The sequence below is a fragment of the Lontra canadensis genome, unplaced genomic scaffold (genome assembly GCF_010015895.1).
Source record: "Lontra canadensis isolate GAN:19392208 unplaced genomic scaffold, GSC_riverotter_1.0 scaffold165, whole genome shotgun sequence".
Taxonomy (NCBI): domain Eukaryota; kingdom Metazoa; phylum Chordata; class Mammalia; order Carnivora; family Mustelidae; genus Lontra; species Lontra canadensis.
Window position 1 is genome coordinate 1,627,581 of NW_022631159.1, and position 12,334 is coordinate 1,639,914.

At 35.8% G+C, this 12,334-nt stretch overlaps 1 protein-coding gene across 8 annotated transcripts in view; it reads right to left on the reverse strand.

Annotated features, from left to right (window-relative positions):
• Positions 1–12,334, reverse strand: part of KDM4C (lysine demethylase 4C) — a 391,065-nt gene that overhangs the window by 217,625 nt on the left and 161,106 nt on the right. For all 8 annotated transcript variants that reach the window (XR_004381223.1, XM_032845562.1, XM_032845566.1 and 5 more), the window contains 3 exons: positions 7,638–7,831; positions 4,475–4,713; positions 2,056–2,369 (listed from right to left, as the gene is read on the reverse strand). Coding sequence is in view for 7 of the 8 variants with exons in the window: in XM_032845562.1 (XP_032701453.1) it covers positions 2,056–2,369; positions 4,475–4,713; positions 7,638–7,831 (747 nt within the window). In the remaining variant the exon portion in view is untranslated. The remainder of the gene's footprint in view (positions 1–2,055; positions 2,370–4,474; positions 4,714–7,637; positions 7,832–12,334) is intronic.

Here is a 12,334-nt window from a genome sequence, read left to right on the forward strand (position 1 = left end):
GGGCTCTGTGCTCAGCATGGAGTCTGCTTGAAATTCTCTTTCCCTCTCCCTCTGCCCCTCCCACTCATGCATGTGCACTCTCTCTTTCTCAAATAAATAAATCGGGTTGTTTGGGAGGAAAAAAGGAAATATGCAATAAAGAAAAAAAGGGCAGAACAAAGGAACAGAAAGAGATGGGAAGGAGCTATTTTACATGGGGTCATCAGAGAAGGCCTTTCTGACAAGGAGACATTTTAGTGGAATCTTGAGTGCCCTGAGGGAACTCTGTGGACTCAGAGGACCATGTAGAGCAGCTGGAACAGCATGTAAGGTGTAAACATACTCAGTGTATTCCAGGAAAAGTATGGAACCCAGTTATAGACAGACAGACACTGTTCAAAAGTAACATATTTCCTGAAAAGACTGACTAAAGCTGACTGCTGCAAGCATATACACAGCATTACGCTTAGTACTAAGAAACACTGGTCAAAACCATATAAGAACAAAATGGGTCTGTACTGCTTAGAATGGCCGCCTGACACCATGCTGTGAGAAAAGAATATCACACAGTTGATTCTGAGAAGGAGCAAATCAAGTCACTCAGGCTTCAACAGCGGTGTTTGCTTTCCAATGCAGGCAGTCTTTGTTCAGTAAAATGATAAGGAGAAGGGTTAAAGGCACGGAGGGTAGAATCACCTCCATTGAAAACGAGGATATAGAAAAGTTACTTTCAGTTCCACTCTAAAGAATATGAGTAAACTTAATATAAACAGGCATTTGACTCATTCACCATTCCACAAAGAATCACAGTATCTGCTCAGCTGCATTTAATCCCCATGTGAAGTTAAGTTGTAAATTTTGCTTATTATTATGTGAATACTATTTTCAAATTTCCCTTAGCAACCATTTCAAATAAATTAGACCATATTTTTCTATTTCTCTTACGTTTTTGATAAATATTTAATAGTTCACTAGGATATACAATCATGCATAAGATGGTAAAAGTTACTGAGTCAAATTAGCAAATTATATTTTATTTTATGTTTTAAAACTACAAAGAACTGACTATTCTAAGCTGATTTCCTTATCTAATCTCCCTTGTTACTCAAAGATGTGAAAATGCCTATAGTGAGGCGAAATGAGCAAGAGCAGTAAGAAGTGGGTCTGTTCGGTGGCTAGCTCAATTTATCACCTCCAACAATTGATACTCTCCTTATTTGTGCCCTTGAGGTACCTCATCAAGTTGTATAAGTCAATACAGGGTAATGAATTCTGACAACCACTACACACAACTGGAGCTTGTCTGGTCCATTCATAATCTTAGGATTAAAGCAACAGTTTATATTGAAAGCATATACTATAAATGCATAAGAACATATGAGACATATTTATAGTTTCTCTATAAATGCAAAGAGTTAGAATGGGGAACCTGGCAATCAAGACAAGTCTAGAGTTTTCTGAAAGGCAAAAGGCCTGTTTCTGGCAGTGGGTGGGGCCAGAAAGGTCAACCTGGTCCTAGAATCAGAGCCCAAGAGGAGACAAGGGAAAGCCATGACCAGGTGAGTTAAAATAGAGGTTGTGGGAAGCCTGGGACCCAGAAGTTTAACTGATGGCAGGAGGAGGTCAGAGTTCTGCAGGTGAACCTTTTCTGGTATGGTTAATATTACAGGTAACAGAACCATTCTGTAATAGATGTCGGTATCATTATGAAATCCTACTATAGTTTTCTAAGAAGGTACTATTGGGGGAAAATGGTGACACAAAATCTTTCTGTATTATTTCTTACAACTGCATATGAACCCATAATTATCTCAAAGTTCAATTTTAGAAAAAGTTAAAGAAAAAGAAAATTAAACTATAGCATGTAGCCAAAAATTTCATGCTCTCTGAATTATCACCATGTGAACCAGAGTTCACAAAAGGCTTATCTCCAGTCATCAAAGGAAATATGATTAAGACCTGTTAATGGGAAATGTTATTGCTACCCTAAAGCAAGATTTCAATGCACAGCATGTATTCTCCAGAAAGTACTCCCACTACACAATAAATATAGAAAAAACAGACATTGCTACGTACACCAGGAACTTCGAGGCCATTTCTCTCTCCACTGGAGACGGCTGGCACTTCCCCTGGTTCGAGGCCATTCCTGTGGCTCTCCACATCACTCTCTTCTCCCTCTGTCAACACACTGTTACTCTCTGCCACTGAAGAACACGACTCAGGTGACTTTGGCCATGGAAGCTTGGGTGAGTCTGATTCCTTGGATGTCAGATTGCCACTAGATATAGAATCATCAACTTCACTGGGATTTGAAGGTAGAATTACACCATAGGCTTGGTCATCCTTAGTTTTTATTTCCTCTGTTATAGATGTGCTTAAGCAACTGTTTCCTGGGAGTGAAACAAAAGACTGTTAGTAAATCTTACACTGCATTACTACTCAACAATAATTCTCAACTAAATTTCTGTTTTTCAACTTCTCCTCTAAACTCTCACAGACATGAATGGGAACAGTCACCATAGCATCAGGAAGTCTTCATATTTATTAGTTTGGCAAAAGAATATACTTACCGACAAAATTAGAGCTTAAAAAGAGGTTACACTTTGACCAATGTCAAAAGTCAATGCAATAATAATTGCATTGCAATTATTAATAAATTAATAATTAATAAACCCAAAGCAATAGGAATTTGAAATCTTTCTAAAAATAGGAATTATATTCCAGTACGTGATGCTAAGAGCTGCTACTAATAAAAAACATTCCAGCTCAGAGGATGTATGGAAAAAACACATGTAAGGCTGTGTTAGATCCAAATAAAAAGTATGTCATACACTAAACCTGTATAGAATGCTGATTGAAAATAAAGGGAAAGGTTATCGTGAGCTCATCTCTTCCACTGCCATCTCTATTCACTCTTCTCTCTCCCTTACAAACATTCATAGGCATCATTTCACCTATCATATATTGGCTTTGATGCTGAACGCACCCAAGTTTTGTACCTAAGTGTTCTGCAGGGTCTCAAACCCTGAAAGTCAAAATACAAGGAACCATGTATCAATAGAACTAATAAAACTGGGTGCCATTGGCCTAAACCACCCAGTAATCTATCAAGTAGTTAAGTAAATCCAGTGTAATTAAAAACTATGGTAAGGAACTATTTAAAAAAATCCAGGGGTGCCTGAGTCAGTTAAGCATCTGTCTTCGGCTCAGGTGGCGATCCTGGAGTCCTGAGATGGAGACCACAGAGGGCTCCCTGCTATGTACAGTTTAACTGTGTTCTTTGCATTGCTTGCTATTCCTTTCTCTACCTTCTCCACTCTTGCAATTTTCTATCCATTCATCACAAATTAATTCAGATATCACCTAGTCCATGAAACCTTGCCCAGGACAGCCTCTGGACTGTTTGGAGTTTTTTCCTTGGTATATCAGTAATACCCTGGGACATCTCTATTATGGTACTTACCACACTGGATTGTAACTGTATGTTTGCCTAGCTCTCCAATAAAGTATGAAGTCCCTAAAAGAAAGTCTATTATTTAAACTCTATTTAAACACAGATATCTCAAGAGCAAAGGTTAATGAAAGTGAAGACATAGGAGAGAATCAAATTAGGACTATGAAAAGGACTTTTTCTTTTACTCTAAGTGGAATAAGATTAAGAAGGAGGTAGGGACAAGACCTCACCTACATCTTTTAAAAGGATCACTCTGCCATATGGAGAAGTGACTAGCATGGGTGAGTAGGGTAGACCCTGGAAAAACAGAAAAGAAGCAATTTCTGCCAACAGTTCAGTCAAGAGATAAAAGTACCTTGAACAAGGAGGAACCAGGGGTAAATGGCCAGATTTGGGGGAGTCCCACAGTTGAAAGACAAACTGGATGAGCAGTATGAGAAATCACCAATAAGCTCAATTAGTAAAAGGACAAAATCTCTGACAAATATTAAAGAGGTAAAACATTACAGCAATTTCAGAGACATATACTATAAAAAGGAAGAAAGCAAACTAGTTGAAACCTACAGGTCATGACTTTAGTACAGAGAAACAGCAAGGGAACTATCCAAACCATTTCACAAAACTGAATGATTGTTATTATCCTTTTCTAAAACCTTAATCTTTATTTTCTTCTTAAAATTAAGTGAAAGCTAAGAATCTGCAAAGCATTATCTATAATTGGTTTTTACTGTTCCATGTGAATTTAATAGAAGCTTTCCAAAAATGTACTGTATATTATAAATTGAGTTGTACCCCCCCCAAAAGTTTTCATTTTAGATTTTTTTTTTTTTTTATTAAACCAAACAGGCACTGCTGGCTGTCTCCTAATTCCATCACACATAACTGATGCTCCCGACTTCTACAACATTCACTTGGCCTCCTTACTGCTACTTTGTAGCGTTAGATGCCTTGCTGGTAAAGCTATGTGAAAAGGTAAGATATGAGTCATAGAACACAGAGTTAAGACATCAGCTTACATGTGAAACATAGTCAGTTTCTCACCTGGGAGTTTGACATTATCTGATGAATTCTGATCCAGCTGCTTTCTGCTAGGAGAAGCCTCTTCTTCTGAAGGTAGTTCTGTGTTCCCCATCTTCACTGCTTTTTCTGGTTTTCCATTGACCTTGAGACCTACTGGGTCTGGGTCAGGGGTAAGGCCCTCTGCCCCATCAACTGCAGGTGACACTTCTTCATTTCCCTCATTCTTAAGCCTCTTAGAGTGAGAACCAGTGCACTGGAAACTATTAACAAGAGAAGCTGTGGTCAGAGCAGGACATTTGCAATTACAAATGTTATTTTCATTTACCAAAAGTAGTGAACAAACTGATACCTTTCTAATTATTATGCAAAAATAATCTTCACAATTAATAAGTTAAATCTGAAATTGAAATCTCAGCAGTTTTAATAACAATTTACTAAAAATTAAACTTAAAACAACTGTAAGTAACTGATTATTAAATATTATTGGGGAATATTGCTAAAATTTTATAACAATATTAAAAGAAGTCTGAAAATAAAAAAGTGAAAAATTATGACATGGGGGATAATAAAGTCATAAATGTTTTTTAGGTAATAAAGAAAGGAAAAGGAAAAGAGGAGATTTCTACAAGCTGTTGTTAAAGTCTGTGTATATTACTTACATTCTAAGTTTCATTTAATTCTGAGCATGCATGAAAATCATCAAAATTAAATGCCAAATCATTATTTAGCTAAAGGAATGAGAAGAGGAGACAGGCTAACTAATTGTATCTAACATCTTATATCTACTTCTTGTTTTCAGAGTAGACACTATTTTAATTTATTTCTCAGTATTTTTCAGGAGGTCACTTGATGGCTTTGTCATAGATGCCTTTTGTATAACACACAACATTTCCAACACTTTCATTTAAGAATTACAACTCAAATCTAAGCAACGTGTATTTCCATGTCCAAACACACACACACACACACACACACACACATGCACACACACACCCCACTGTTCACTACTGGAAGGCAGGGAAGGCAGGTTTTTGAGGTGAAGGTGGTAGCCAAGGATAACCTGTGTAAATTGGCTTTGGCTGCTATTGGCAGTACTACTATCATCATCACCATTATTGCATTGGCCAAGTGGGAAATCTTTACATTATAAATAGCATAGCACAAGTAAAACAAGATGGCTGATTTCTCTTTGAGATTTCAATGAATCATTCACTTCATTACACTACATTCATTACATTACAGAGAGAGCAGCAAATGCCATGATCAAGTCACAAGCTTGGGCATAATGGGCAACATGAGGCCATCTAACTGAGTGAGCAAAGTCCATTGATTATTTTAACCTACTAAAAGGGATTTCAAATCTGTTCAATGTCATAGATCTATGTTCTCTGTCAACACTAAAGGGTCACTGTTTTTAGTAACTAGGAGACCAGATCATGCACCTAATTAAAGTATTGTATTTTCTGTCCATTAAAGAACAATTCTCAAGATGTTCTATTGGTATTTCTTCTGGACTCAGATTGTCTACTGCCTCCTCACCTTTTTGGCATTGACTCTCTAAATCAGTATTTTCCTAACTTTTTTTAATACAACCAACCGGTTATAAGTTACACATTTTAGATAGTGACACAACACACTCATACATACATGTTCACACATCAAGAATTAATACTCGCCCTTACCACAGAAAAGAACTGCAATACTTTTTATTCTATTTTGCATCCTAATTTTAAAATGTTGTAACTAGCCTACTGAATTTATTTGAAAACTAAGTTTGAAAATCACTGCTGTAAACTATAGGGTAAAATAAGAACACCTGAGTTTTAGTTCTGCTACTAATTCCACGCCTCAGGTATTTATTTCTCTTATAAAATGCAGAAGTGTGACTCCATGTTCTTAAGTTTCCTCCACTCACTACCATTTTAAAATAGCAAAATATAAATATCAGAGTAAGAAAATAAGCATCAGAAGTATGGCCAAAGATTTAAAATCACACTGTTATTTAGTTAATGGCCAAAAAAAACCCCAAAAACAAAAAGTAGAAATAAGCTATTGACCCAAACACAGGGGATTAAATATATGCAGGCATTGTGTATTATGTTGTACGAAAACATTTAATTACATGAAGAACACTCACAAAACTGGTCATCAAAGAGTTAACAGAGCATGCCCAGTTTTGGAAAAGTATATTATGTAATATAATAAGCACATATGTAAAGGGTATCCACCAAATTTTAACACTGGATGGTGATGTTATAAGTGATTTGCGATTCCTCCACTATTCTTTTCCTTATTTTACAAATATTCTCCATTGCCAAATATTAGTTTTACAATATGAAAGAAAAACAATGAGTAATATTGGAGAATAAACGTGTAATATAAACCTGGAAAATATAAGAGCCTAAAAACTTTGCCTAAGGACCTGACAGCAACATAACAACATGCTCCATCAATGGGTTTTAAAATAGGAAGATGCCCACAGATGACCTAAAAAACTTCTGAAATGGCTCAGGCCACAAAAATGGAATATAGGATAAAGTTCACATGGACAACCATGTTAAACAAATACCACATGCTCTGCTTTACACCTTGTAAAAAAATAAAACCAAGTGTATACATTGTAGCAAAATATAGGTATCCTGATGAGTAAAGTATCTCGAGTGAAGAATGAAAAAATGAAGAAAACAACTAAAGTCAGAAAATCAGTAGCTAAATGAAAAGGTTCAACATCAAGTTATTAAGTTGATAAAAATATGGAGATGAATACAGAGCACTAATTCAACCTTAATGTACATTAGTAAGGGGTCTAGGAAGCCCCAGGACTGTTCTTTTTGGCATGTATAGCATGTCAGGAATATTCTCAAGCACATTATATACCCCTTCCTATATTTTACTTATTATATTTCTTAAGAATTATAAATTATAAATTATATAATTATAAGAATTATAAATACTTTGCCTCAGTTTTTACTATATTTTACTTATTATACTTAAGAATTATAAATTATAATTTATATAATTATAAGAATTATAAATACTTTGCCTCAGTTTTTTTCAGTAAGATATTAAGTAAATTTATGATGATAAACAGGAGAAAGCAAATGAATAGTTTCTGAGAACATCAAATTCAATGACCCATTTTTATTGAGTAGGTACAAGTGGGATGGGGGGAAGAAATCATTACCTCCTAGATGCTTTTCTTACTTTCCTCCTCCTCTGCAGCCATGCTTTTACTTCAGGTGTGGATTCTGGAGTAGGCTTTGTGTGATCAATGGTGTATATATCCTTTCCTTGCTTCCAAAGCTGATATCTGTCTGGCTGAAATTTCCTCACAAAGATATCCATTGAGATTTTCACCATGTCTTTCCTGCAGGTGCACTGAAACAACAGGGTTGGTGTGCTTTAAACATTGTACTGGCTACATAAGGTCAAACTAAGTTATACTTTGAATGTACCATACATGAATGCTCACTACAAACTTGAGGATAATGTTTTACATTTTCAAATATGCAGTGAGTGTTAAATTCAATTTTTTTCTGAATAGAGATGACAACCTATACCTTCACATTTACAAATGATAAAATGCAGTGTATGGTTCATCGAGAACTTACTGCAAAAACAACTAAAAGGAAAGCACACTTTTTTTTAATATATTTTATTGTTTATTTGAGAGAGAGACATCAAGAGAGAGCATGAGTGAGGAGGTCAGAGGGAGAAGCAGACTCCCTGTGGAGCTGGGAGCCCGAAACAGGACTCGATCCCAGGACTCCAGGATCATGACGTGAGCGAAGGCAGTGGCTTAACCAACTGAGCCACCCAGGTACCCAGAAAGCACACTTTTATAAGATTGCCTGCAGCAGAAGAATTATCTTCTCATCATGAATATGGACTGAATGCTGAAAGGCCCATAAAACTGAAAACCTGGATTGCAATAAATAAAAATAGCCAATGTATGTTTGTTTAGAAAAATTCAACCAATAGATTGAGAGAAATTTTCTTCAAGATGTATTTTAATCACATGTATGTTTATTAATAAATCTACTCTCACAGATTAATCAACAATTAGAGCAAACGACTGGCTTCTCTTCTATGTCCTACCCATAAGACCCCCACCATCATCACTTTAAATATATAACTAAGAAGAAGAAATAGTGTTAAGGGAAAAAGTTCAAAGAAAAGATTATTTTAAGTCTACTAGGACTTTGATTATCATGAATACATAGTCAGCAGTTCCACCTTATAAAACAAGTTTCCTATAAAGACTTCAACAGGTTAAATTGTGTCTAGGCCAACATTCCATGTAACAGGGCAGTTATCATGCAAACAATCCCTAACACACCTAACAACAGACTGGCTGACTTAACAACAGCCTTGAAACAATAAGTCTCTCAATATTTTGGTGATAAGATTATCATCTCCATCCAAATTAATTTCAAAGCTCAATAATCTCCAAACTGTATTATCTATTCCTAGAGTTCAAATCTTGACAGGTGTAATGCTTTAAAAGTTCAGAAAACACTTTATACTCAACATGCCTAAAATAATTTCTTCAACTGCAAACAAACATTGTTATGATACCATTATTCTTCCATTCTTCTACATTCATAATCAACATTTCCCAATCCCTCCCTTCTCGTCTACTCTTAAAAATCCTGTCTGTCGTCACCGATAAGAAGTCCTTCCTTTCAAATGTCTCCTGCATGAAGTCCTTATACCAGGATCCTTCCATCTTCACTTTCAGACACTGAACTCTAGCATAACAAAGCAAACTCATTTCTCTACCTGCAGTCACTCCTAGCACCAATTCATCTTTACAGCTGTCACTTTAATCCTCAAATATCTTATAACCTTTCCTTTCTAAGTTCAATAAGCTGTAATCTATGCTGCTCTGCTATTAGAATAAAATCTAGACCCCTGAGTCCAGCATTCAAGGGATCCAAGATTTGACTCTACCAGTGAGATTTCCGAGTTTCTCTCCCATTATCACTCCTTTTCAACCCAAGGAGCATAATCACCAGAAGCCAAATGTGCAGATGCTTCCTTAACTCAGTACTTCTGCTCCTACCAAAATGCCTTCCTGATCACTGTTCTGTTATTACCAAAAAAAAAAAAAAAAAAAAAAAAAAAAAAAAAAAATTAAACACTGTAAATTATACCAACTATTCCTCTGAATGCAGTACTGTTTATCTACAGCTCTGCTTTCTATTATTAGTTAAGTATAGAAAGAGTTCTATAACATCTTGCTATAATTATCTTGGCCTATAAATACGGAAAAGGGAAATGTGAGAAATTTTAGGATATTTTGGTTTAAGATGCAATCTTCCCCCTAAAGGAAGAAACAGAAACTGGATTTATCAGCAGAAACTTTCCTATTTCCTAAAGTGTTACCAATATTTGCTTCATGAAGAAAAATAAGGGAGTGAACAATATAGACACAATTAGTTTCTTTGGCAAGGGAGAATTTTGTCATACCTATCTTACTTTCCCATTCCCCCCTCACAGAAGTGAGATTTTATGAACATGCAGCAAGATCTACCACTCAATTGACTGCTTGACTCACTACAAAGGATTAAGTCCCATCTCCAAATTAAAATACTCAGGAAGAAAGAGTCAAAAATATCCAAAATAATGCAAGGAACAACATCAGAGTCAAAAATAGTAAAATTCAGCAGCACAGAGAAATCTACTTTTTTTTTTTAAAGAAATCTAGTCCTCTTAGTATTGACAAATAGTAACACTCATCTAAACCCTTCAGGAAGTTAAATGAGGTCATTTTAAAAGAATGCACTACATAAATTCGTTAGTACGAAAGAATGACATTAACAATCCCATTTGGAAATTAAGAAACTTTCAGTCTACATACTAATACAAAGAACAATAATAAGCAATAGCAATAGATAATACTTTTTGAGCAAATTATTTGTGATATTAAGTCAAAATACTAATAAGAATGGCTATTCTTGCTGCTCCTTTTAAGAACATACACATATGGGTTAAAAATGCTAAGCCCAAATTTAAAGAGAATTGTCAGGAGTCCGAACGCATTGAATTCTTCCATATTTCACTACCCTAAGACTTATTATATAGAATCACGATTATTTGTTCCTATCTTGCAGGAAGTCAAATTCATGCTATTATTGATACTGAATCTACTTTAAAGATGAAAATGCCTTAAAAGTCAGCAACTTTCTAAGACAGAAAATACTAAATTAGTTGTCTCAATTGCAGAACTGGAATTTTCACATAACCACAATAAATGATTAATAAAATAAGAAGTTAATACTAAAACACCCAAACCGAGGTATTACTTTTAACATATTTTCTTCATGTCACACAGGATGGCTACTTAATTATGAAAAAAATACTTTCATGTGCAAATATCTGATAAGGAAGGCTTTGAAGGTATGAAAAAATGTGTGAGATGATTCTGCTTTTCATTCTGTTTATTAACAATTAAATGATAAGTAGGAAGGACCTAAGAAAAGAATGCCTTAAAATAAGACAAGTCTAGTAGCAACTTGATGTGGCTGTTATGGTTATTATGAGGGTATTACAGGTTTAATTGTGACCCCATCAAAAGGTATGGTGCTGTGCTCACCCCAAGTATATCAGAATGTCACTTGTTAATGCAGAAGTAATGACTTAAGGTCATACCAGAGTAAGGTAGGCTTTAATCCAAAAGGATTGATATCCATATCAGAAAAGAAGAGACAAAGACACACAGGGGAGAAGGCCATATGAAGACAGATGCACAGATTGGAGGAATATGTCTATAAGGCAAAGACCACCAAGGACCAAGTTCCACTACCAGGAAGAGGCAGGGAAGGATTTCAGAGCGAGGAAAGTCTTATTGGCACCTTGATTTTGGATTTCCAGCATCCATTACTGTGAGACAATACACTTCTGTTGTTTTTAAACCATCCAGTTTGTGGTGCTTTGTTACAGCAGTTCTCAGAAATGAATATAGCCTTAGAAAACTAATAAATTTTTGGTATTGCCAAGTGCATTACTGCTATAACAAATACCTTAAAAATATGGAAGTGGTTCTGGATAAGAAAAGAGTAAAGAAACTTTCTGTCATCATAAGCAATACATACATAGTCATGAACAGAATGTCACTAGACATGTGAACTTTGTGAAAGTGTTTTGTTAAAAAGGTGTTTTTGCCAAGATCTTTGATGACAATGAGGAACATGGTATTGAATGCTGGAAGGAAGGTGATCCCTGTTATAAAGTAGCAGAACTGGGTTCTTCTGCTGGGTGGCAGGTAAAACTTGAAAGTGATGAGCTTGAATATGTAGTTGAGGATATTTCCAAGGAAAGTATGGAAAGTGCAGGCTATTTTCTTTGTTATTTATCATAAAATAGGAGGGAAGAAATAAATTGATGAAGGAAATGCTAAGCAAAAAGGAAAATCTCAGCCTATCCATTTAAGTGTGCTCTGGAGACTGGGCCAATGGTTTGGTGGGACAAACATCTGCTAAGGAGATTTGGCATGTGAATCAGGGATGAACTCAACCATATCAGCAGAAGCCAGAACTTGGGATGTAGTTATGCTGGAAAGAAATATGGAGGACCTTCCTGTCTGATGGCTTGGATAGCCATGATTGCACAGAAAGCCAACACAGTTTTTGAAATCTTTATACTGGCAAAATGCTGCTAGCTTGGATGGAAAGGGATACAGAGACAGAAGAAAATGAAGGAAGAAAGACTCCAAGAGCAAAGTTACAGTAAAGAGAACTGAGCAAAGTTACAGTAAAGAGAACTGAGCCAGGGGAGACAAGATGATGGGGAACTAGGAGGAGGCCCTGTTTCAACCTGTACCTAAAGAGAGCTGATTACCTATCAAAGAACTCTGATCACCCATGAAATCAGCCTGAG